This window comes from Pan paniscus, chromosome 19 (genome assembly GCF_029289425.2).
Source record: "Pan paniscus chromosome 19, NHGRI_mPanPan1-v2.0_pri, whole genome shotgun sequence".
Taxonomy (NCBI): Eukaryota; Metazoa; Chordata; class Mammalia; order Primates; family Hominidae; genus Pan; species Pan paniscus.
In genome coordinates, this window is record NC_073268.2 from 12,979,113 (window position 1) to 13,005,680 (window position 26,568).

At 43.4% G+C, this 26,568-nt stretch overlaps 2 protein-coding genes across 5 annotated transcripts in view; one reads left to right on the top strand and one right to left on the bottom strand.

Annotated features, from left to right (window-relative positions):
* The window catches only part of RABEP1 (rabaptin, RAB GTPase binding effector protein 1), a 103,696-nt gene extending 86,453 nt beyond the window's left edge, over nucleotides 1-17,243 (top strand). For 2 of the 3 annotated variants that reach the window (XM_034941375.3, XM_034941376.3), the window contains 6 exons: nucleotides 4,732-4,872; nucleotides 8,512-8,701; nucleotides 9,572-9,627; nucleotides 11,759-11,857; nucleotides 12,780-12,896; nucleotides 14,532-17,243. In XM_034941375.3, coding sequence (XP_034797266.1) covers nucleotides 4,732-4,872; nucleotides 8,512-8,701; nucleotides 9,572-9,627; nucleotides 11,759-11,857; nucleotides 12,780-12,896; nucleotides 14,532-14,633 — 705 coding nt within the window. In that variant the 3' untranslated portion in view covers nucleotides 14,634-17,243. The remainder of the gene's footprint in view (nucleotides 1-4,731; nucleotides 4,873-8,511; nucleotides 8,702-9,571; nucleotides 9,628-11,758; nucleotides 11,858-12,779; nucleotides 12,897-14,531) is intronic. The other variant, XM_063598922.1, reaches the window with a different exon arrangement.
* Nucleotides 17,244-17,529: 286 nt separating this feature from the next.
* Nucleotides 17,530-26,568, bottom strand: part of NUP88 (nucleoporin 88) — a 33,564-nt gene continuing 24,525 nt past the window's right edge. For both annotated transcript variants that reach the window (XM_003810158.4, XM_055101008.1), the window contains 9 exons: nucleotides 26,317-26,407; nucleotides 22,980-23,081; nucleotides 20,221-20,379; nucleotides 19,200-19,325; nucleotides 19,032-19,097; nucleotides 18,811-18,891; nucleotides 18,409-18,535; nucleotides 18,133-18,251; nucleotides 17,530-17,698 (listed from right to left, as the gene is read on the bottom strand). In XM_003810158.4, the coding sequence (XP_003810206.1) occupies nucleotides 17,635-17,698; nucleotides 18,133-18,251; nucleotides 18,409-18,535; nucleotides 18,811-18,891; nucleotides 19,032-19,097; nucleotides 19,200-19,325; nucleotides 20,221-20,379; nucleotides 22,980-23,081; nucleotides 26,317-26,407 (935 nt within the window). In that variant the 3' untranslated portion in view covers nucleotides 17,530-17,634. The remainder of the gene's footprint in view (nucleotides 17,699-18,132; nucleotides 18,252-18,408; nucleotides 18,536-18,810; nucleotides 18,892-19,031; nucleotides 19,098-19,199; nucleotides 19,326-20,220; nucleotides 20,380-22,979; nucleotides 23,082-26,316; nucleotides 26,408-26,568) is intronic.

Below are 26,568 nucleotides of genomic sequence, written 5' to 3' on the forward strand. Positions count from 1 at the left end.
TGTAAAGACATTATTCCTTTTTTAAACCTACTTTCTGGCCAAACAAAAATTTTTTCTCATCGTTTAACTTATTTTTCTGATTTGGGAAACCTAAACAGAATAAACTATGGACCTAATTTAATTTTTAATTCCAAATAAAAGCTAAAAAATTGAATGTCTGAGAGCCCTAGCTGGTACAGCTTTTGACCAGTCATTTTGTGATTTTCCTGGATGGCTAATTTATTTAGAATAACCTTATTAGGGCTGGGCGCAGTGGCTTATGCCAGTAATCCCAGCACTTTGGGAGGCTGAGGCGGGTGGATCACGAGGTCAGGAGATTGAGACCATCCTGTCTAACATGGTGAAACCCCATCTGTACTAAAAATACAAAAAATCAGCTGGGCGTGGTGGTGGGCACCTGCAAATCCCAGCTACTCGGGAGGCTGAGGCAGGAGAAGCGCTTGAACCTGGGAGGCTGAAGTTGCAGTGAGCCGAGATCGCGCCACTGCACTCCAGCCTGGGTGACACAGCAAGACTCTCTCTCAAAAGAAAAAAAAAAATAACCTTATTAGTTTCACAGGGGTTATGAAAAAAAACATGTAACTGTGGTGGTGCTGGGGACCTTCCAGAAGGCCATCTATGCTGAGAGGGATGGGGGCAGAGTGTTATGAGCAAGTGCCAGCTAGAGCCTTTGCAGATAGTCCCCAGGCTTGGGCTCCCTCCTCACTAGTCTGGCTGCATTTGCTTTGTTTTTCCTTTCTCAAAGTTGGAGCCTACATCTGATGCCTCCAACTAAATTAAAGTAGAGGTGGCTCTGCTGGGGTGATTCTACAAGGCTGATGCTTACCCGGGGATGACAGTTTAAAAATAAAAGCCTTGGGTGGAATGGTCATTGAATGTTTTTAATTGGCATTATTAGGTCAGTATCTGAATGGCCTATGAGCTGATCCCTAAATCTTAAACCTGGTCTGTAGGGAAGCATCTCATCCTAATCATTGACCCATAGTTTCATGTGTTTTCTCTAATTAGAAAATACAATATAACAACACTGGCGTAAAAATCACTGCTCAATACTGACAGTTTCATAGCGGTGAGCCTCCTACACTCCTTCGACCCCTTGCATCTTTTTCCTTCTTGTCTTTTTTTTTTTCTTTTTTGAGACAGAGTTCTGCTTTTGTTGCCTAGGCTGGAGTGTAATGGCGCAATCTCGGCTCACTGCAACCTCCTCCTCCTGGGTTCAAGTGATTCTCCTGCCTCAGCCTCCTGAGTAGCTGGGATTACAGGCATGCACCACCACACCCGGCTAATTTTGTATTTTTAGTAGAGACGGGGTTTCTCCATGTTGGTCGGGCTGGTCTCGAACTCCTACCTCAGGTGATCCACCCGCTTTGGCCTCCCAAAGTGCTGGGATTACAGGCATGAGCCACCGTGCCCAGCCTCCTTCTTGTCTCTTAAAACCATCAGCCCTTGCAGACACTTTTCAGGCTGGTTTCACTTAAAATGAATGTGTGTCAGTGACACTGGAGAACTGTTGAAATTAAGGTTGAGGTCCTATGAACTCCAGTACATGACCATTTTGTTGAAATTACCATAAAGAAGAGAAACTCACCACGTTAGTGCATGCTTGCCCTTGTTCTTAGTCTTTCTGTGTATGTTTGTAGGTATATGATGCGTGTGTGTATGTATGTCTTGGTTTGTGTTTTTTGCTGGACTGTTTGGAGTTATTGTAGACATGACAGTCGTAAGTATTTTAGTATGTATTTCCTAAAACAAAGAGTTGTTCTGCATCACTACAGTACTGTTATTACATCCTTAAAATTTAACCAGTTGTCCCAGTAAGTCCTTGATTACTTTTTAGTGGTGGTTTTCCTTTTTATATTTTCTATATTTTGATCCAGGAACCAATCAGTGATCACATATTTCATCTTGTTGCCATGTCGCTTTAGTCACTTTTCATCTAGAACAGTCTCCCACTCTCTTTTTATTTTTAAGAATCCGGCCAATTGCTTTGTTTCAGGCCATCTGTCTTGTAGAATTCATTTGTCTGATTATCTCCTTGTGATTTGATTCAGGTTAGACATCTTGGCAAGAATACTGCACAGATGAAATGGTTCAATGGGAGGTTCATAACATAATGAGGCACGTTAATGATGGGTGCTTCCATTACTGGGGATGTTAAATTTGATCACTTGGTTAAGGTGGGGACAAAATAGTTTCAGAATGACTATATCAATATTACTACCAACAGCAAACCTACTAAGTAAAGGCCAACATTTCTTTGTAGTTCTGCCCTTAGACTATCTCAGATAAGGGTTTACAGTTTAAGTACTGTGTTCAAATGTTAGTTTTTCTCTCTGTGGTTGTATTAGGAATTTGATATATAGTTTGCTCCATTTGTTTCTCTTTTTTTTTTTTTTTTGTTTTTGAGATGGAGTCTTGCTCTGTCGCCCAGGCTGGAGTGCAGCGGTGCGATCTCGGCTCACTGCAAGCTCCGCCTCCCGGGCTCACGCCATTCTCCTGCCTCAGCCTCTGGAGTAGCTGGGACTACAGGCGCCCACCACCACGCCCGGAAAATTTTTTGTTTTTTCAGTGGAGACGGGGTTTCACCGTGTTAGCCAGGATGGTCTCGATCTCCTGACCTCGTGATCCACCCGCCTCGGCCTCCCAAAGTGCTGGGGTTACAGGCGTGAGCCACTGCGCCTGGGCTGTTTCTCTTTATATTACATTTTCAGATTTGATTTTTCTTTCTTGATTTATATTTTGAATATGTAACATGGTTCATAATCAAAAGTATAAAAATAAATACTCAGCTCCATTTCCATTCCCTGTCCTTTTCACCCCATTTCCACTCTTATACGTAATTATTTTAATTTATTTTTGGCTTATCCTTCTGTTTTTCTCTTTACAAAAACAAGCAAATATATACATATTCTTTTTTCCCTTCTTTCATATCCAGAAGGTGGTGGGATACTAAGATTTTGTTGTAAATGGGTGACAGTGATCATAAAGCACAGCGGATTCTAGTCTGAAGACAATAAAAGCCAGTGGGCTTTAGCCAGAGCATATGCATGGCCGTGACTGCCTGTCTCTGGCCTGTTTGTCCTTCAGAATGCAGCTCAGTCATCGCCTCCTCTGGGAAGTGTTCTTTAACCCTCTTCCCAATTTCCTGCCCCAAATTAGGTACCCCTTTGTCCTTTTATCACTGCAGTACCCAATCTCTGTCATAGCAGTTTATGGTATTGTAGAGTAGTTTTTGGTTTACTTGTCTTTCTCCTCTATTGGACCATGAGCTTCTCCAGGGCAAAGTCTTCGTCTTTTATCTCTGTATTTCCTGTGGGCAGCAAAACACGTGGCATAGAGTAGTAGCTGCACAATAAACATCGTATGAGAGCACCATCTACATGTATGTGTGCCCTTAAGGTAAGTGACTTTAGTACTACAGATTAGCAGGAGTCACGTGCTTTCGTAGAGCTTTATCTGATACTCGGATTCGGTGGATAACTTTTATATTGATACAAATAATATGAAATACCTAAAATTGTTTTACACATCAACAAGCAGAAGTGGGAGTGTGTCCCATTTTAAGAATAAGCTTCTCTGGCTGGGTGCGGTGGCTCACGCCTGTAATCCCAGCACTTTGGGAGGCTGAGGTGGGCGGATCACGAGGTCATGAGATTGAGACCAGCCTGGCCAACATAGTGAAACCCTGTCTCTACTAAAAATACAAAAAAATGAGCTGGGCGTGGTGGTGCGTGCCTGTAGTCCCAGCTACTTGGGAGGCTGAGGCAGGAGAATCACTTGAACCGGGACTCGGGAGGTGGAGGTTGCAGTGAGCCGAGATCACACCACTGCATTCCAGCCTGGGCTACAGAGCGAGACTGTCTCAAAAGAAAAAAAAGAATAAGCTTCTCAAGTGCTCTGTGATTCCTGAGCTTAGATCCTCTTGATGACTTCCAGTATCTGGGCCTGCTGGGCCATTCACAGTGATTCCGAGCCTGAACAGAGGTATACATAATGGGAAATGAAGACACTACTCTGTTTCTCCCTCCTTTCTGTCGAATGCACGCCATGGGGAAATGGGAGTTGTCTTAGAGTACATGCTCTGTCTGATATAGGTCTTGATGGTGTCAGCCACTTCCATTGAACTAGAGATCCTGGTCCTTCTGTAGTACAGGGATATGGAGGGAAAATATTATTAATTTTTTCTTTTTTGAGATGGAGTCTTGCTCTGTGGCCCAGGATGGAGCGCAATGGTGCAATCTCGGCTCACTGCGACCTCCGCCTCCTGGGTTCAAGCGATTCTCCGGCCTCAGCCTCCCTCCCTAGTTGCTGGGATTACAGGCACCCCGCTGTACCCAGCTAACTTTTTGCATTTTAGTAGAGACAGGGTTTCACTGTTTTGCCCAGGCTGGTCTCAAACTCCTGAGCTCAGGCAATCCACCCACCTCAGCCTCCCAAAGTGTTGGGATTACAGGCGTGAGCCACCACACCCAACCAAAAGATAGAATTTTTAAGCGGTTTGTAGAAACAGTGGAGAATGAGCCTCAGATACTTGCTTCATTGCCTGTCCCTTGTTGAATATATGCTGTAAATCAGAAAATCTCTGCGCAGCTTTTTCTAAGTCTAGCAGAACTTCACCATACCCCGTCCATCCTCAGCACTCCTTTAGTTTGGTCTTGTTTTTCTCTGGTGTAGCTATCACCAGACCGGATCTACCTTTCTGGCTGTGATTAGTATCTACTTCTGTTTTAGGCGGTGCTGATGCAGTCACGGGAACAGGTTTCAGAAGAGCTGGTGAGGTTACAGAAAGATAATGACAGTCTCCAGGGAAAGCACAGCCTGCATGTGTCATTACAGCAAGCAGAAGACTTCATCCTCCCAGACACTGCAGAGGTAACTTACTTTCCACATGATCAAAAATGTCAACAAGTACATTCTCTGAAATGGCCGTATGTTCTTTATGTAAACAGTTTTATTCAGATATAATTCACGTGCCAATTCAGCCATTTAAAGTACCATTCAGTGGTTTTTGCTGTACTCACAGATGTGTGCAACCATCATCACAATCAATTTTAGAACATTTTCATCACCTCAAGTAGTAACTCCTTGTGACCCGACTACACCAGCTACACACACACACACACACACACACACACACACACAAAAGAAGAAGTAACACTTCACCCTTTAGCTACCATCCTTATTCCCCCTCCTCCCCTAGCCTTAAGCAACTACTAACCTTTCTGCCTCTGTAGATTTCCCTATTCTGGACTTTCCTATGAATAGAATCATACAATATGTGGTCTTTTGTGTCCATCTTCTTTCACGTAGCCTTAATGTTTTCAAGATCTATGTTATTTTTGTCGGCCCAGATTGAGAGTGTGCCAGAAATTAAAAGTTTGAAGGGGTTACCATGCTGGCTGCTTATGACGTTTGTTTTTGTATCTAGTACTTGAAAAGTTATAACACACTCACCATCATGCTGTCCATAAAGATGACACTTTTGTTTCTTTTTGAGACAGAAAGTATCTGTCACCCAGGCTGGAGTGCAATGGCATGATCTCTGCTCACTGCAACCTCCGCCTCACGGGTTTAAACGATTCTCCTGCCTCAGCCTCCCCAGTAGCTGGGATTACAAGTGCCTGCCACCATGCCCAGCTAATTTTTTGCATTTATAGTATAGATGGGGTTTCACCATGTTTGCCAGGCTGGTCTTGAGCTCCTGACCTCAAGTGAGCCACCATGCCCAGCCAAAGATGGCACTTTTGGTCACTTACATTCTTCTGTGGTTGGGTAAACCTGGGCTACAAAACTGGTTTCCCAGAGACATTCATAATTCTCTCCTTAACTTTATCCAAGCTTTATTTTTAATTTTTATTTTTTGAGACACAGTTTCATTCTGTCCCCTAGGCTGGAGTGCAGTGGTGTGATCTTGGCTCACTGCAACCTCCGCCTCCTGGGTTCAAGTGATTCTCCTGCCTCAGCCTCCCGAGTAGCTGGGATTACAGGCGTGCGCCAGCACGCTGGGCTAATTTGTTTCTGTATTTTTATTTTTTTTATTATTTTTTATTTTATTTTTATTTTTTGAGATGGAGTCTTGCTCTGTCACCCAGGCTGGAGTGCAGTGGCGCAACCTAGGCTTACTGCAACCTCTGTCTCCCGGGTTCAAGTGATTCTCCTGCCTCAGCTTCCTGAGTACTGGGACAACAGGCACGTGCCACTGTGCCTGGCAAATTTTTTAAAATATTTTTTAGTAGAGATGGGGTTTCACCACATTGGCTAGGCTGGTCTCCAACTCCTGACCTCGTGATCCGCCCGCCTTGGCCTCCCAAAGTGCGGGGATTACAGGCATCAGCCACTGCACCTGGCCTTTTTTTGTATTTTTAGTAGAGATGCGGTTTCGCCATGTTGGCCAGGCTGGTCTTGAACTCCTGATCTCAAGTGATTAGCCTGCTTCGGCCTCCCAAAGTGCTGGGATTGCAGGCATGAGACACCGTGCCTGTCCTATCCAATCTTTATACCTGTTTCTTTTCTTTTTTTTTTTCCTTTTTAAGGAAATCTTAGTAAGTAGAACTTTCCCCTAATTACACCCTACAGATTCAATCTCTACAATTTGGACCTCATTCTTTTTTCCTATATATGTATTAACATGACTGTTATTTTTTATGTTTATTTCATCATTTACAAAAAACCAGTTGCCTATCTTGCCATTAGCTCTTTGCTGTCTCCCACCTTTCCCCAACTTCTTATCGTCTCAGCTCATGTTACAGGCACTCTTGGCAGAGCCTTCTTTCCTTTCTGAATTGGTGACTGCTGTCATCAAAAGAAGGTATCGGGGGCAGGGTATGGTGGCTCAGGCCTGCAATCCTAGCACTTTGGGAGGCCAAGGCAGGCAGATTGCTTGAGGTCAGGAGTTCAACACCAGCCTGGACAACATGGCAAAACCCCGACGCTACTGAAACAAACAAAAAAAATTAGCCAAGGATGGTGGCACACACTTGTAGTAGTCCCAGCTACAACTACTTGGGAGGCTGAGGTGGGAGGGGTTGCTTGAGCCCAGGAGGTCAAAGCTGCAGTGAGCTGAGATCGCGCCACTGCCCTCCAGCCTGGGAGACAGAGTGAGGACCCTGTCTCAATTAAAAAAAAAAAGGTTTTGGGAACCTGTCTACTTTTGCTATCAGCTTAAAATCACCGTTCTACCACCTTCCACCTGTTAGATTTTTCTCTTTTGTCAGGAAAGAATCCTGTCTTCCATGTTCTTTAGAGACTTTATTCCTAGATTTTATTTCATTTTATTTATTTATTTTGAGACAGAGTCTTGCTCTGTCACCCAGGCTGGAGTGCAGTGGTGTAACCTCAGCTTATTGCAACCTCCGCCTGCTGGGTTCAAGCGATTCTACTGCCTCTGCCTCCTGAGTAGCTGGGACTACAGGTGTGTGCCACCATGTCTGGCTACCATGTTGGCCAGGCTGGTCTCGAATTCTCGACCTCAAGGAACCCGCCTTCCTCGGCTTCCCAAAAGTGCTGGGATTACAGGCTTTAGCCACCGCGCCTGCCTAGTCCTAGATCTTAAAATGTTCCAAGAATCCAGGCCGGGCACAGTGGCACTTGCCTGTAATCCCAGCACATTGGGAGGTTGAAGTGGGAGTTTTGCTTGAGCCCAGGAGTTTGAGTCTGTGGTGAGATATGATTATGCCATTGCACTCCATACTCCAGTCTGGGTGACAGAGGAAGATCCTGTCTCAAGAAAAAGAAAAAAAAAGTTCCAAGAATCCTTGAAGAATGTAGTCAGTGTGTAATCCTTGATTCTTGGACCTGCTTCAGCAATAAATCTTAGGAAATTTTAAAAACTGTTGTTTTATATATATTGTTATTTGAGAATCTCGTTTTTACTTTAGAGTTGCTTTAGGATATAATTGGAAGGATTTCTAAAAGAAGACAGAACTAAAAGTTAGGAAGAAAAATAAATTCTATACTGAATTTATTACAGAAAAACAGCTTACCACCTTAGAAAGCCACCTTTGCCATTATTTACCTCTGGCCTAAGGTAGTACTTTGCCTCTGGTAGATGTTTAGTAAATGTTTGAATGAATGAATAAGTGAGTAAGTAAATAAATGTTATCCTCTTAGTTCACACTTGCTACTGAGTGTGAACTTGCTACTCAGTTTTGTCTTCATTTCCTAACTCCTCCCAAATTTCTGCAAGTAATAGTAGAGGATTCTAAGGTATTATTTCTATTGAATGGCATATTGTAAGTCACTTAATCTTTTTATTTTTCTGCTTATGAAACAGTTTTGAGGGAAGAGTATGTGGCTTACAAGATACGACTTGGCCAGAAATGTCTTTTCTATAACATGCTGAATGTTAACCTGACATGGCACCTGCCCTGAAGCTCTAAGTGGCTTAATGGTCAAAGTCTTAATTTTTGAACCATTAAAACAACATCTGAGATTCTGGTTACAAAAAATCTTTAGCTTCTTTATTTCCTTTCACTCTCACAAACCCAATAATCATTTGTTTCTTGAATCCAGGCACTGCGGGAGTTGGTATTAAAATACCGTGAGGACATCATTAATGTGCGGACAGCAGCAGACCACGTAGAAGAAAAGCTGAAGGCTGAGATACTTTTCCTAAAAGAGCAGATCCAAGCAGAACAGTGTTTAAAAGAAAATCTTGAAGAAACTCTGCAACTAGAAATAGAAAACTGCAAGGAGGAAATAGGTGAAGATAAAAGTGATGTAGTTTAGAATTAGAGTCACTAAATAAAACTTCAGTAAAAGAAGCAATACATGGCCATGGAGTCTGGAACACAGAAAAGCTTAGGAAAGAATTTAGTAAGGACTCAGTCCATTTTTTGTAGATATTCTGATATATTCAGATTCTGAATATATATTCTGATATAGTCAAATAATCAGAAATTCTGGTTATTTAAAAATTTTTTTTTTTTTTTTTTTTTTGAGACGGAGTTTCATTCTTGTTGCCCAGGCTGGAGTGCAATGGCGCGATCTTGGCTCACCACAACCTCTGTCTCCCAGGTTCAAGCAATTCTGCTGCCTCAGCCTCCCGAGTAGCTGGGATTACAGGCATGTGTGCCAGCATACCCAGCTAATTTTGTATTTTTAGTAGAGACGGGTTTCTCCATGTTGGTCAAGCTGGTCTCGAACTCCTGACCTCAGGTGATCCGCCTGCCTCGGCCTTGCAAATGCTGGGATTACAGTTGTAAGCCAACGCGCCTGGCCGAAAACTCGTCTTTTTAGGAGTTCTGTGGCCTCTTTGGCAATTATTCATAGATAGGATTCTCAGTACTTGAACCCAGAACCAGGGGAACGTGATTCAATGGGTGGCATTTCCCTGCAGAGATGTGATACATGATCTAGAGGTAGTTTATGACACAGTGTCCATTTGCATAGATCCTGCTTTTCCCTGAGCTTAAATATGCTGATTGCTTGGTGGTAATTTTGAGACAGCCCCCCAGAACCCATGTTCAGCATACATTTGAATCCTTTGGGGGGTGCTCTAAAATTTTAAAGAAAAAAATTTTCATGCACAATAATAGATGAATGCTAATACATCTCATTTTTTTCCTTCTAGCTTCTATTTCTAGCCTAAAAGCTGAATTAGAAAGAATCAAAGTGGAAAAAGGACAGGTAAGTCGTGAGTTTCAAATTAATTCTATCAGCAACCAGTGGTTATTTATTGACTCCTACTATGCTGCACCCAACGAATAAAAAATAGTTAAGGCATGGGCCCTGCCTTAAGGAACTTTTGTCTTGTGGGAAGAAAACCACGGGGTAAGGGTGTGCTGGTGATTTATTGACAGTGCCCTGTGTGTCAGGCTAGGTTAAACTGGAGGAGGTAAGGCTAAGATGTGACTGTGGCCTGGAGTTTCCAGTGTAGTGAGAAGATAGGCAAGGCATGGTCATAACATGTTACATGCTTAGAGGTACAGTAGAAATATGTATAAAAAACATTACAAACAAGAGATGACATTTTCTAGCTGGCTTAGTCCTCTTAGACATCATGAGTTCCTTTCATAGTAACCCCATTCAACTTCCTGACCTCACTGTTCCTTGATTTAGAGATTTTCACCTCCACCCTGCTCTCCCTTCCCACACACTGGGCTGCATTTTGCCCAACTGTGACATCTCACTGCAGCCTTAAGTTCCTTGACCACAATCTGCCATCCTTCCAGCTCTTCCATCGGAGTACCTCATTCAGACCTCCAGTTCTCTGAACTTCCCCTTTCATCCTGGTTTCAGCAGCTTCAAAGGCTTGCTTTCTTTCCCCTAGGTTGCATCTTACTGGCCTGCCTCTTCCCTTCATCTCCCACCACACCTGTCCCTATGGTCTTTGACTCCTTGTCCCGCTGCTGCCCTCACCTGACCACTGCCCAACCTTGGACTAGTCTTGCTGTCCCCAGCTGCTGATGCCACGAGACTTGGTGACACTGCATGCTCAAGCTGCCAGATGGGCCTCCAGTGTTCCTCATGCAGCCTTTCATGTGTCCTAAGTTGCGTCTCTTCCATTCCTCAGTGGCAGTTTCAGAGTCACCTCACCTCAGCCCCCTCACTCTCAGCAGATGCTGGCCTCACTCCTCAGGCATCAGGCAGGGCCACCTTCAGCTACTGGGCTCCTCAATTACAGGTTTTCCTTTTATTCCCAGTCTTCTCTTTTTCTTCAGAGAATATCATGACCTGCTTCTGACCACAGTGTCATTGCATAGGTGCTTTGACTGAGTATCTCCGACTTTTCCAGATGTCCCCGCGCAGTGCCGGGCCTTGAACTTCTGCCTCTTGACTGATCTTTTCCATTATGCATGAACAGGCTCAGGTGTCTCATATTCAGAAGGAAAAAGTCTGTCTTTGGATTGCACTCCTCTCCCGAGCTACCACTCTTTCTTCCTCCCTCTGTTGCCACAGTCTTGATCATCTCCACTGCCTGACTTCCCAGGCATCCCTCCACCTGCTGCAGTCTGCCTCCTGCCTCCACTTTGCTACTGAGATTGCACCAGCAGAAATTACCAGCGCTCGAAATAACATCTCATCCTTTCCATTCTAGCTGCCACTCTTTGAGTTCAGACTTCACTCTCACCTGGCTTATTGTAACAGCCTAACTTTCCCTGCCTCCAAAATTTGTCCCTAAATCATCTCCATATTGAAATCAAGGTGATATTTAAACATTAGAAACTTGTTCGCGTCCCAGTCTAGTGGAAAGCCCTCCCGTAGTTCCCTTTATTTTACAGGATCAAGTCCATATCCTTAGCCCAGCCAGAGCTCTCCTGCCTCACACCACCTCTCTGCCTCAGTGCCTGTGGCTCCCAACGTGCTGTGCTGTAGGCCAGCCGAACATGCCACTGTTGCTGCATGTGTTTTTAATGTGTGCCATCCATTCCCTCTTATTGGAGTATCTCTTCATCTTCTCCCTTTGTCACCCTTGTCTTTGCCCTGTAAAAATGTAGGAGTCAAATGTCATCTCCTCTAGGAAGTCCTTTGTAACTTTTCTGGCAGAATTAAATGCTTCTTTCTTCATCCTTTACATGTCTGTTTACCCTGATTTCTCCATTTTGAGGCCTTAGAATATAGTGGGCACCTAATAATGGTTAATGAAAGAATAGTTCAGGAAGAATACAGAGGGGATCCACAGAGCTGAAAGGGTGAGAGGAGTATTCCCAGTGTAGCCCAAGTGTCTTGGTGTAATTCTCCAGGCTCTAGGCTCTTATAGGTAGTGCACTGGGGCCGAGGGAGTTTCTGTGAGTTTCAGCTTTTTCCTTTTTCACAGTTGGAGTCCACATTAAGAGAGAAGTCTCAACAGCTTGAGAGTCTTCAGGAAATAAAGATCAGTTTGGAAGAGCAGTTAAAGAAAGAGACTGCTGCTAAGGTAGTGTTTTCATTAGTCATTTAATTTTAAAAAGCAGGGCTAAGAATGTAGGATCACATCTTGCTTGTTGAAAAAAAATATTGGTGCTTTGAAGTGTCACCTTTTAAAAAGTTGGCAAAACTGACAGCTTGTGAAAAGAAAAAACTTAAAACGAATTGATCTATTCCAGCTGGGTTAAATCTTTTCTGCCAGGTCTGGAGGCCTGTGTCATAGGCTAGCTTCAGATAGTAGGCAGTCAGGGCCATTGACCAAGCCTGGGCACTGCCCAGTTAGAAGCAGTGCTTTGAAAATGTCATTCCATTTGACTGATGTATCAAATCCTAAGAGAGATTGCATCAAACCAGGTTTGCTGCCTAAATTTTGATGAGTTCCGTTAGAATAAACGTGCATGTTGTGGGGGTAGTTTCCTAGAAATGGTCTTAGTGAGCTGAGTGGTCAGACCTGAAAGTGCAGACAGTGTTGCTGAACTGCTTGTTTTTGGAAAGGCTCCCACACATCCTGCTGGTTTTCTGTAAGAGAGACTGGGGATAGCTGGGGCGTATTCACTAAGTTTCCTGGTGGATGCTTGACTGTGGAGGTTGTCAGAGAAAGTCCTGTATGTATCCCTGTTGGTGTGACAGACACCGATCTTAGCAGCTGTTTTGGTGATTATCGTCACTGTCACCAGCTGCTGGGGGTGGGGGAGGGCAGCACTTTAATCCATTTCTTCCTTTGGCTTTTCATACCCAGTTCATCTCAGGACTTAGAGCAAGTAGTCTAGATGGCCTGCACGCTTGCCCTATAGATAAAGAGATTGGTCGTGTATAGGAGTGTGACGGATATCCACCCACCTTTCTGCCCTAGTAGTAGGTAACTACAAGTTACTGGATTTCCTAATTCGGCCCTTTGGCATTAATCTTCATTCAAAACTTGTATTTTTTAGGCTACCGTTGAACAACTAATGTTTGAAGAGAAGAACAAAGCTCAGAGATTGCAGACAGAATTAGATGTCAGTGAGCAAGTCCAGAGAGATTTTGTAAAGCTTTCACAGACCCTTCAGGTGAGGCATTTGGGGAACCACATACAGAGCACGAAGGCAGTTTTGGGGGACAGAACCTTGCCGATCCCTGACTTGACCAATGGCAGTAGCTAGAGGTTTAGAGACTGGCTGCTCCTACCTCCACCCCAAATGTCTGACTCATCATTCAAGCCAAAAACCTGGTGTGTTCTTCACACTTGGCCCATTTTTCTTTTTCTGTATGCCTTGCCAATTTTGCCTCCTTATGAGTAAAGTACTGACTCCTTAGCATACCATGTAAGACTCTTCCCAACCAGGCCCACCCCTGTATTTTGCTCATCTCTCTGCCTTGTTTTAAGTTTAACTGCTTGTGGTTCCTCGCCCACAACGTGGTGTTCTGTCTGGTGAGCATCCTCATCTCATCCCCTCCTGACTCCTTTCTTTCAAGGCTCAGCGTAGGTTTGTCCCCTCTGTGGAGCTCTTCTAGGTTCCTGAGCTGGGCTAAAGTGCCCCTCCCTCTGCCATGCTCCCTCGGGCACTCTATGAATGCCTGTAATGACACAATGACATTTAGAATATTGTGCTAAAACTAAGTTTTTTTCCCAGTGGAACTTCGGATTTATTTTTTTTTTGGAGACGGAGTCATGCTCTGTTGCCCAGGCTAGAGTGCAGTGGTGTGATCTCGGCTCACTGCAGCCTGTGCCTCCTGGATTCTAGCGATTCTCCTGCCTCATCCTCCTGGGTAGCTGGGATTACAAGTACACACCACCTGGGATTACAAGTACACACCACCAAGCCCAGCTAATTTTTGTATTTTTAGTAGAGACAGGGTTTCACCATGTTGGTCAGGCTGGTCTCAAACTCCTGACCTCAGGTGATCCACCTGCCTCAGCCTCCCAAATTGCTGGGATTATAGGCGTGAGCCACCATGCCCGGACTGGAACTGTGGATTCTTCAGGATTGGGAGTCAGGTCTCATTTGTCTCCATAATCCCAACACATTACACTTTAAAATCCTAGTCTGGGCCAGGCATGGTGGCTCACGCCTATAATCCCAGCAGTATGGGAGGCTGACATGGATGGATTACCTGAGGTCAGGAGTTTGAGACCAGATTGACCAACAATATGGTGAAACCCCGTCTCTACTTAAAATACAAAAATTAGCCGGGCGTGGTGGCGTGTGCCTATAATCCCAGCTACTTGGGAGGCTGAGACAGGAGAATTGCTTGAACCCGGGAAGTGGAGGTTGCAGTGAGCCAAGATCGTGCCACTGCACTCCAGCCTGGGTGACGGAGCAATACTCCATCTGGAGGAAAAGAAAAAGCAAGCAAGCCAGGTGTGATGGCAGGCACCTGTAATCTCAGCTACTCGGGAGGCTGAGACAGGAGAATCACTTGAACCCGGGAGGTGGAGACTACAGTGAGCCGAGATCACACCATTGCACTCTGGCCTGGGCTGGCCTGGGTGATGAGCAAAACTCTCCCAAAAAAAAAAAAAAAAAAATCCCAGTCCGTTACACGGTAGCTTTGGGGAATTATTTTTAAAATTTTTAATTGTTCTTGCTGTCTCCCTTTGAAGTGACTACTACTCTGGTGAGTTAATCTGCTACATCTCAGCTAAACCAGTCAGAAAATCTAGGCAGGAGCCACCTGTAGTTATCTCACCATTGTTTCTCCAGGTGCAGTTAGAGCGGATCCGGCAAGCTGACTCCTTGGAGAGAATCCGGGCAATTCTGAATGATACTAAACTGACAGACATTAACCAGCTTCCTGAGACATGACACCCTGATGGCAGGATTCTAGCCTGCACTTTGGGTTTTTAACTCATCTTTAGAGCAACAGTAATTATTATTTAACTCTTAACTGAAGAAAGAGAAGTCACAACAAAAGGAAGACTGGAGAAATGCTTACTTCTAGAGGGAGAAGACTGTGTGGCACAGGAAACAGCAAACAGCGGGGTGATCTGCAGCCCAGAGACCTTCAAATGCGAACACTATAAACTCCAGGCTTGATTCCAACAGGCGTGGGATCAGATTTGGTGATGGAAAAAGCGCTGTTTCCTTGCCTGCTTTCTCCAACATAGATTTTCGGGATTTTCGGAACACATTTCCCTACCCTAAAGCGACATCCCAGTAGTGTTTGGAATTTTCTGTTCATAGATATTGGAAGAGAGAATTTGCTTTATCTGTTGTCTAGAGCTCATCAGTAACAGTATTCAGTTAGCAGACAGAAGTGTAGTATGCTGTATGAATATTTTATATTAAAATATGAAGGTTTGAGAGCAGGCCGTTGGCTACTGACTGTATTTCCCTTGCTCAGTACATTTTTGTTTTCCTTTTACCATTTTATCTTGCTTTGGAGGACCTTAAATGCTACTGAAACTTACCTGAGAACCATAGGACTGTGGCAAACAAAACCAGTTCATGAAGTGAATTAATGATGAGGATCTGAAAACTTGGCTGGGGCTATATATACTGGAAGTTGAAGGTTAAAGGAAAAGCACAAGAAACTTTGGAAGCACTTTTTCTGCATACTTAGATGATCTTCATGGGCCCACAGGTACCAGGATAAAGCCGAACTGGTACCATCTACTCTTTTGAAGTGTTTTAGTCTAGTTATTGGATCAGTGAAAAACATTAGTATACGTTTTTAAATCGGCTAATTTTTCAACTTGGATCATTAGGCTTACGTACTACTTGTTTCAAATGTGTCAAATACAAAAATGGTAACTAGGTTGACAGATACTTTGTATTTTTCTTTTGAATTCAGACCTGGAATGTAAGTGACAATGCTTATAGAAAGCCAGTTAGTTAGAATTGGAAATCTGTCTTGTCATTTTACAAGCATTAGATTCCTTTCCTGTGTGAAGAAAGCCTCAGTGAAACAGGTCTTTGCCATAACTTTATGAAGTGCTACAGAAAGCACAAAGAATTGATTCATGTTCATCAATACCTGCTGAGAGTACTGTCCCAGGAATATCCAGTGGATGGATTCATCATCCAGGAGGTTCAAAAGTAAGATGGTTTTCAAATCATTTTTGAGATTGGTTGCATAACAGCAGGGTACCTGAAAGAGCCTTCTGGGAGTTAGTGAACTAGGTAGATTGTTCTGTTCACATAACGCCACCATCAACTTAAAGTGAATTGTCTTTGTTATAAATGAGGTCACTATGGACTTACCCTAAAGATCTTCTGTACTTCTGTCTTCCATAGGACAAATGATAAGTACTACATACCTCATCTCTTGGGTTATTATTGTAGTCTTGCATTCATGATTATGAATTTAAAAATAAATACCAATTATGGAAATAGTACTAAAGGCTTGCCGCGCATGAAACATTATTTTAATTGGTTTAAAGTCCCTTTATAAAGAGTGCTACATGGTTTAGATAAAGGAAACATATAACTATTGAGTTACAGGGGATTTTATTAATTATAAAATGCAATCAATTTAAATTACGTAGGTTTAAGACTAGTCCCTTGGATAAGCCCCAAGCGAATTTGTCTTGAGATTATTAAAATTAGTGCTGTAAATCAGGGTGGGCAATTCACAGCCTTTCTGAACTGACTGAACTAGAGCTTGCAGTGAAGTGTTCTGCTGAGACTGAGCACCTTACAGATATTTTTCTCCAGAAGATGGTGCTGGGTAATAAAATCATCACAATTAGGGAATAACCGGTTAGTGGTCTCTACTGTGGCAAATGCCAACTGTTGGAATTCACTTTATTGTAGAAAAACCCAAACTGAGACTCTTAAGTTTTGTTTAGCAATGTGTCTCTGGTATGAAACAAACTACTGTGTCACTGTCCAGGTAGGAAACAATTCTTTCAACTGGGTTTTCAGCATAAATGGGAACTGATGTAGAAGGCAGGATTTAGCCCTTCTAGGCAAAAGAAAAGCTCAGTTGGGTTTCACGAAGTGTTCCTGTGCTTATATTCAGTCTGTGCCTACATGTTCTCATGCATGTCTAACCTGATTTACCTCTTACCTGTAACCTACCTTATCATGTGGCTTTTAATTGATAGTCACTCAGCCATTTCTAAGCAGATATAGTACTACCTTTCAGAACTCACATTGGCAAGTGTAAAAAGATGACTTAAGGTGAAGTGAGGACAAAATCACATTCTGCATACTAACCTATTTTTTTCTCCCTTTAAGGTGCTAAACTTGCACCTCATGTCCACTCAGTAACAAGTATTGGGACGTAGAGCACAGCCTCACTCAGCTCTGAAAGGTAATACAGCCTGTGAGGAAGTGAGCCAGCAGTGGCCTTTGCAATTGTGGATCTTGAGCTCTGCTCTCAGCAGATTTCAGGTGTAACCATTTGTTAACTGTACTGAAGGTGTGTCCTCAAGAAGAAAGTGTTCAAATTAAAAAAGCTGCTGCCAAGTACACTGTGTGGTCTTCTCCTTTGAATCCTAGGGTTCTATCCCTCTTCAGAGTCATGTTTCTGGTGCTGCTACTTTAAAACACAGCTCACAAGAATAACTTGCTCAAATATGGAGAAAACTCAATAGGGTTCAGGGAGGTTCTGGCAGTGTGCAGTGTGAAATAATCCTGAGTCCTTGCTGAACACAACTGTAGGCTTGAGTTATAAAGCACATTCCAAATTTTAAATAAAAGCATTTGCTCAATTATTATAAAACAACATATTTAAAAAGATGAACCACACCAAAGGTCATCAAAACACCTTTTTATAAATTAGATAATTCTACCTGTTTTACAATATGGGTTTAAGCCTTCAATGGTGTTCAGTTCAGGTGTGAGTCAGCTCCTGGTGGTGTCAGAAGTTTACATGATTGCGGATATCATTGATTTGCTTCACCATTTCCCTTATGTGTTCACCCCTGTAAAATTGTAAAGTCACTCACTTTTGGAATTATAATAAACCATTTATATGGATTCTTAAGAATTTAAACTGGTAATGTTGAAATATCTAAGAACTGCTTTGCTAAAATTAACAGCTGAAGGTTTCAGGTGGATAGCAATAGTGTTCACCATTTAAGGTGGCAAACGGTGCAAGTACTGGAAATATTTTTGAACATAATTACTGTAAAATACCTTTGGCCACACAACAAAATCATGTTACTAGAAGGTCATCCCTTTCAATCCTCCCACCATTGTCATTTCTTAAGTCCCTATGTATCATGTGGCTCTCATCCCAGTAATTACTTGACATGCAAATACCAAGATTCAGGTTTCTATTAAGACAGGTTGATTCTGGCATACTGTAAAGGAAAAACTATCTCACGATAATAGCTGATTGGAAGTATTTACTTACTCCTCCTTCAGGATGGACTGAATGCACTTTCGCTGGTAGGCACTGAGAATAATGGTGGGTTTTTGAAGACTCAACACCTTCTCCATCTTTTGCTGTTGATAGTCCTTTTTCATAGTAACCTTAAGTATTAAAATAATAGATATTTTGGCAGTGGTTTGCCACACATTTTCACAGTATCTATTTGAATCTGTTCTTTTTACATTTTTGTAAAATTTTCTGTAGAATAAGTGCTTTAAGAAAAATTACCAAATTTAGCTAGTTTGGATCTATTCCTACCTGTTTGATGGCATTGCCCAAATGTCGAAGTTGATCAGGTATCAGCTGTAATTCTTTCTTCATGTCTCGCTCACTATCAGAGAGAACTGGGAGCTCAGAGTGAAAACTGTGAAGTAGTTTTTTCATCCTTTAGAAAAGGCAAGCAAACATCTCAATTTAAGGTCTCTACTAATTAGGAGAAACATAATCACAAGCTCATAATTCATGAATCTGGTGTTTCTGAAGTAGGCCCCAGAGGAAGGGTTAGGGGAGAGCCTCATGTTTTCCCCAACATATACTTCAGAGGAGAGGCAGGGGGATCAGTTCAGTTCCGTAGGTATGTAAGCACCTGCCAATGCCCATTTTCTTAAATATCGTTGTTAGTACCTGACTAGGTAACTAAATGTTATACAGCCCACTGACCTGTTCATGATATCCTCTTGTTTTTCTTTAGCTTCCTCATATTTGTCAGCTAAACGCTCAGCCATTTCCCGCAGACTTTTCCTAATGATGTGTGAGACACAAGAGACTCTTGAGGTCCACACCTTGATGCTGAAACCAGCTAATGTGGCTCAGCATCTTAGGGTGAGAATATGGTTCCAGTCTTACTGACCTATTGTATTCTTCTTATTTTTGACACTTACCTCTCTTCTCGACAATAACTGAGATCTTCTAGTTGTTTCTTTTTTTGGTCACATAATAATTTGACCCTTTAAAAACAAAAAGAGTTTATTCAGAAGCCAGGTCTAGGCTACCATACAGCATCAGCTACCAGCCAGGGATCGATGGTTTGTGAACACAGGACATCATACCTCCGCTGAATCTCCTCCTTTGCCAAGTCCTGTTTGAGAATGTACTGCTCTCTGAACACCTGGGTGGCTCTGCTGAGGAGTTGAAGGCATTCTTCAGGAGGAGGGGCTATGTCCTTTTCAGAAGCTCTTAAAAACAAAGTTTCTACCTTTATTTTCCTTAGCTGAGTAAAACAACTGAAAATAGACTCAAGTCACAGGTGCTTTTTAAACTTTTTATATTTTTAATTTATTTATTTGAGATGCAGTCTCGCTCTGTCACCCAGGCTGGAGTGCAATGGTGCTACCTCGGCTCACTGCAACCTCCACCTCCCAGGTTCGAGCAATTCTTCTGCCTCAGCCTCTCGAGTAGCTGGGATTACAGGTGCCCACCACCACGCCTGGCTAATTATTGCATTTTTAGTAGAGACAGGGTTTCACCATGTTGGCCAGGCTGGTTTTGAACTCCTGACCTCAGGTGATCCGCCTGCCTGGGCCTCCCAAAGTGCTGGGATTACAGCTGTAAGCCACCGTGCCCAGCCTAACTTGAGACGAGTCTCACTCTGTTGCCCAGGCTGGAGTGCAGTAGTGGGATCTCAGCTCACTGCAACCTCTGCCTCCCAGGTTCAAGCGATTCTCCTGCCTCAGCCTCCCAAGTAGCTGGGATTACAGGCATCTGCCACCACACCCAGCTAATTTTTTTTTGTATTTTTAGTAGAGATGGGGTTTTGCTGTGTTAGCCAGGATGGTCTCAATCTCCTGACCTCGCGATTCACCCGTCTTGGCCTCCCAAAGTGCTGAGATTACAGGTGTGAGCCACCACGCCCGGCCTAGCCTAACTTCTTTTTAAACACTTCCTGTTTATCATTCTCAGGTGCCACTTCCCTCCTGCTCCCCATTCACTAGCTGATCAAATATATCCAGTTTCTTCCAAATTTATCACAGTAAAAAGTATATGAAACAGATGAGGACAGAAAGGATGCACAGTAATTCTGAAGACAGAAGAGAACCCATTCATAAAACCGCTATGCCCAAGGTTGCATACTTCAAAAATGCTGGATTGGCAACACTACGTTGCAAAATGCTTCTAATATGCTTTTCAAAGGAATCTGGGGTTTCAGCCAGAACACGGAGGGGAGACTCTGCCACTTCAACATCTTCTCGAGTACAAAGCAGGGGAGGAGACGCTGGATGGACTGTACTTCTGCAAAATAAGTAAGTAAATTGAATTCTACCATGGAGTGATTTACTGTATTACAGGAAAGCAGAAACCACATTAATCCAGAACTTTCAGAATATAAAATAAAGTGTAACTTTTGTAAAAGTGCAAGAATGCATGTTTTCCACCTTGAAAAGGTCACTTTGGGAAGCTACACCCTTATTATTCCAATGCCCTTGATTTGTGAAAGCATTTCTGACTGCCATTTCCAGTTCTTTTCTAAAAGATCAAGGCAGCACAAACACCTAGCATGGATTCTCGGCAAAGGACTTGAAAGCCAGTTTATAAGCCGGAGCCACAAACATAAATTACTTATTTGTTAGGTTTAGAGTTGATCAAAACCAATATTAAGCCAAGAAACTGCTGTATATACCATATTGGTTCTATATAATTTCATTTCTAAAAACTATTCAGTCAAGTGCAAATACTCAAACTTCAAAAAGAGCTTAAAAGATCTCACAGACTTTGGCAGCATGGCAAGTGACTTACTCTGAAGGCAACAATTCTAACGTGAATGTTTGGTTGGGCGTGGTGGCTCATGCCTGTAATCCCAGCACTTTGGGAGGCTGAGGCAGGTGGATCACTTGAGGTCAGGCGTTCAAGACAAGCCTGGCCAACATGGTAAAACTGTCTCTACTAAAAATATAAAAATTAGCTGGGTGTCGTGGCACACATCTGTAATCCCAGCTACTTGGGTGGCTGAGGCATGAGAATCTCCTGAACCCAGGAGGCGGAGGTTGCAGTGAGCTGAGATCACACCACTGCACTCCAGCCTGGGTGACAGAGTGAGACTCTGTCTCAAAAAAAAAAAAAAAAAAAAAAAGTGAAAGTTCATGAAATAGCATAACTTTATAGACAACTTGTATTTCAGGGAGTTGGCAGAAATATGATCTGAAAGTATCCAGATAATTCGCCCGGCACGGTGGCTCATGCCTGTAATCCCAGCACTTTGGGAGGCCGAGGTGGGTGGATCACCTGAGGTCAGGAGTTCAGGACCAGCCTGGCCAACACGGCAAAACCTCATCTCTACTAAAAATATAAAAATTAGCTGGGCATGTGGTGTGCGCCTGTAATCCCAGCTACTAGGGAGGCTGAGGCAGGAGAATCACTTGAACCCGGGAGGCAGAGGTTGCAGTGAGCTGAGATCATGCCACTGCCCTCCAGCTTGGGCAACACAGCAGACTCCGTCTCAAAAAAAAAAAAAAATTATCCAGACAATTAATGTTTATTTTTCCCCTTTGGGATTCGTATTTATTCTGAAGTAAGCTAGTGTGACTAGGTTTTATTTTACTAAATGTACTGTGGGTGTTTAAAAAGTATGCTGAGGTAACTGACAGGTAATTTTTTCTCCAGTGATTTTATTATTTTTGTTTGGTCTTGCTAGCTTTTAGTGCCTTCAGTGTAAATAACACAAAATTTATATTTATTTTTACATCCAGATAGTACAACTTAATCAAGCTTCAAAGACTATGGAATATCCTCTAAGGACACTAAACTACTGCCAGTATTAGGAATTTATGTTAGCATCCAGAGGTGCAAGCTTTGAACGGACAAGGGGTGGGGGTGTTGTCGAGTGTTTGAAGCTCCAGTGACTTTTGTTTTTGGTACTCATATTCCTACATTTATGTAACTCAGAATGATCTTCCAGGGCTGTTGGAAAAGGAAGATAGTGATTACAGCTTAATTATCTGAGTTCCTTAAAGGAGCAAAGACTAAGAGTTCAGCTTTTTTGTTTTTTTTTTAAAAGACACAGGGTCTTGCTCTGTTACCCAGGCTGGAGTGCAGTGGCATGATCATGGTTCACTGCAGCCTAAAACTCCTGGGCTTAAGCAATCCTCTCACCTGAGCAGCTAGGACTACAGATGTGTACCACCATGCCTGGCTAATTTTTTTATTTTTTGTAGAGATGGGGGTCTCATTATTTTGCCCAGGCTGATCTCGAACTCTGGGCCTCCCAAAGCATTGGGATTACAGGCATGAACCACCACTGCACCCAGCCTGAGTTCAGCTTTATTCCAGTTTACATAGTCTACAGTGTCCCTCAGGCTGGCAGAGATGGAGAAATTAAAGAGTATGAGTATGGACTTCTGAGTCAATGAGACCTGCATCTGTATCCCAGCTCTATTTGTTACCTGTGACTTCAGCATTTACTAACCTCTCGATCCCCGTTTCCACTTTTATAAAATGGAAATGACAGTGCCTTCCTTACAGGGCTGCCCTGATGATTCCAGGAGGGAGTGCGGGTACGGGGCTTACTTCTGAGCTTGGCATATGGTCACAGCTTGATAATTATTACTCATATCGATAATGGAATTTGGTATTCAATTTTAGTATTTTTTCTCCACACTCTGAAGAAAAGCTCCTGACTCTCAGCTAGGTGCAGGGGATGCCAGAAACTATACCTACAATGAAACCTTATAGAGATGATGGCAGGAACAGAAATATCCATCCTTCCAACCCTCAAGTCAGAAGCCAAAGTATAAACCACACATGTATAGCTTCAAGTTGGTTACTGAGTGCATTTTCCCAACTTAGATACTGCAGAATTAACAAGAGCTGTGTGGAGAATATAAAATGGGACGTACAATAACGGCCATATGAGGCATTCATAGGTACTGGTGATGCAGATCATCGTGGGTCCCAGAATGTCAGGTACAATCCAAAATCCTCGAATCGGAGCTGGCTGCCTGGAAAAACACAGTCATAGTTAAATTACAAAGCAGCAAATGCAATGGAACCAAGAGCAAAGACATGACAGGTCCACGGCCTTCTCAGGCCTGGGCTGAAGTTGCTTGGGACATCCTATCAGTACCTTAACCTCAAAAGTGGTGGCTTGGAAACCTTTAATGCAGCTCCACACTAAAGCCTAGAGCCCATGTGACTAAGTCACTCAGGAATCCCTAACTGTAGCGTGCTGCTGACTGTAATCTCAAAAGTTACAAATTACACTGAAGATCTGTCTCTCCAACTTGCACATAAGCCCCAGCTATCTTTGTTTGCCTAGCCCAGTGTCTAACAAATTAAGTGCTTAGAAACTGTTGAATGAACAGAACTACCGAGTCTCTCTCAATGAGGCCCAACGTCAATGTCACAGGAAATCACTTGGCACGCACAGCGTGTATCTCTCTCAGTCTTCCTTCCCACTTCCGTGAAGACACTGGAAACTGAGACCTCAGATGGGAACTGTCATTCTGCCAACATGCTCTCCTAGCGGCTCCCATGCCCATCCCACCTGCATGCCTACAACACACATCTGCCCCCGAATGTGGATGCCGCCTCCTCTCACACCTTCTGAAAATTGTACCATCAACTGTGTCGTTTCAAAATCTCCCTATTATCTACTTCCCCTCAGCTTGCAAACTCATGTCTCTTCCATTTAAAATACTCCCATTTCAATATAATGTCCAGTTCCCCTTAAGCTATTCTTTCTCGCCATCCCTTTAGAACCAGCAGTCTTTAAACAGCAGTTGCAAACACTAGTTCCCCTTCCATAGCTCCCATTTACCTTTTTGGACGAGACATGGAGACGATATCTGGAAGGTTGTAAACTTTAACTTTTTATTATCAGTGTGAAATCTACACACTACTGGGCTATACACTATGTAACCAGTATCCAGGTCAAGAATCAGGACACTGCAGGGGGCCTCAGGGTTCCCATGCGACCTTCCCTGGTCATAGCCTTTCACTCCCCAGAGAAGTAGCCGCTACTCTGACATTCATAATATCATGTCTTTGCTTTGCTTTATAGTTTTCCTATCTATGTATTCATTCCTAGGCAAGACTGTTTAATTTTACCTGTTTCTGAAATTGATATAAATGGGATTTTGGGTTTTTTTTGAGATAGGGTCTCACTCTGTTGCCGAGGCTGGAGTGCAATAGTGCGATCACGACTCACTGCAGCCTTGACCTCGTGGGCTCAAACAATCCTTCCTTCTCAGCCTCCTGAGTAGCTGGGACCACAGGTACATCCTACCACAGTGGCTAATTTTTTTTTTTGTTTGAGACGGAGTCTCACTCTGTTGCCCAGGCTGGAGTGCAGTGACATGATCTTGGCTCACTGCAGCCTCCACCTCCCAGGGTCATACGATTCTCCTGCCTCAGCCTCCTGAGTAGCTGGGATTACAGGTGCCCGCCACTACACCCAGCTAATTTTTTTTTGTATTTTAGTAGAGACGGGGTTTCACCACGTTGGCCAGGCTGGTCTCGAACTCCTGACCTAGTAATTCGCCTGCCTCAGCCTCCCAAAGTGCTGGGATTACAGGCGTGAGCCACCACGCCTGGCCTCACCTAGCTAATTTTTAAATTTTTTTGTAAAGGGTCTCACTATGTTGCCCAGGCTGGTCTCAAACTCCTGGCCTCAAGTGATCCTCCTGCCTCACCTGACAAAGTGCTGGGATTATAGGTGTAAGCCACCATGCCCAGCCTACATGGGATTTTATTATGTATTTTCCTTGCTCACTTTTCTTTTCTTTTTCTTTCTTTTTTTTTTTTTTGAGATGGAGTCTCACTCTGTCGCCCAGACTGGAGTGCAGTGGCATGATCTCAGCTCACTGCAACCTCTGCTGCCCGGGTTCAAGCAATTCTCCTGCCTCAGCCTCCCGAGTAGCTGGGATTGCAGGCGTCTGCCACCATGCCTGGCTAATTTTTGTAGTTTTTAGTAGAGATGGGGTTTTACCATCTTGGCCAGGCTGGTCTTGCACTCCTGACCGTGTGATCCACCCACCTCGGTCTCCCAAAATGTTGGGATTATAGGCGTAAGCCACAGTGCCTGGTTTCACTGTTCACTTTTCAAGCTGGTACAGTTTGCTATCCTTCTCATTCCCCACCAAGCGTTTTCCCTGTGGTCCTCTGTATTGCCAAACCTAGACTATGTCTATTTCTTAGTGTATGCTATTTGTCTCATGTCTGTGTATACTCCATGTCTAACAGTGCTTATGAGATATCCAGTAATTGATGAACAGAATAAAGGGAGGTATCTAGAATACCTTCCAGGTTTCTACTGGGGATAACTGGGGTGATATGGCACCCTTCAGAAAAATGGGACACAGGAGAGATAGCAGATTTGGGAAGACGGAAGATGAGTTAAGGGGACATCTGGAGTTTTATGTTCCTATAGGATATCCAAGTGGAGGAGCCCAGTAGGCAGCTGGGTATGTGAGTCTGGAGTTCAGAGTGGTCTGCGCTAGGGCGATATGGATGCGGGAACTGTCAGCACTGAAGCCATGATTACGGCAGAAGTTACTCAGGAAAGGACCTAGAAAGAATAGAGAAGACCCAAGGAAAGAGTTGTGAGCATCACTTATAAGCAGTGAGGAGAGGCAGAGGAACCCGCCCAAGAAGGAAACTTGAGAAAAGGGCTGCTGGCGGGACTGAAGGAGAACCTGGAGGGACAGACGTCAAGGATGCCAAGGAGAATGTGTTTCAAAGAGGAGACATGGGCAACCACATCAAATAAACACAGCAATGCAGTGAAGGGCAGACACAGTCTCTGCTCTCATGAAACATATACATTCCGGTAGTGGCGACAGACATTAAAAAAATGCAAATATAAATAGTGTAATATGTGCTACAAGGGATAAGAGAATAGGAGAGCCCCAAGTTAGACTGGGGAGTCAAGGGTGTTCTCTGTGAAGAAGTGACATTAAGATCAGAAAGAAGGGTAGGAGTTAGCCAAGAGAAGACAGCAAGCTGGGGCTGGGGCTGGGGAAGGACCTTCCAGTCAGGAAACAGTATGTCGAGTGGCCCTGGAGCAGGAGAAAGCTTCTGATGAGCAGGACACTCTTAGGGGAGAAGTATCACGTATGCAACTTTCAAATGACTCAGCAGTGAATACTGTGGATGTGAGTGTAACGGATACAAACGTATCTGAACTGCTGAAATGAACAATTGTTTTCTGATATACAAGGGAGGGAGAGTCCTTACCTGCAGGGCAATGGCTTCGTACAAAGGATGTGTTCAACAAAGCATTTCTGTTCTGTAGAGAGTTCCTGTAAACTATCCTTATCTTCTTCATCTACCATGGAAGACATTATATAAATGAAATGATGCTTAGACAAGTCTCCAAATTAAAATGCTAATGATATTGGGTTAAATGCAGTGAGGTTCTTGTCTGAAAACATTGCTTCTCAAGTACTACGCTTTTCTGACATAGGCATACGCTTTCCCAGGGGGTCT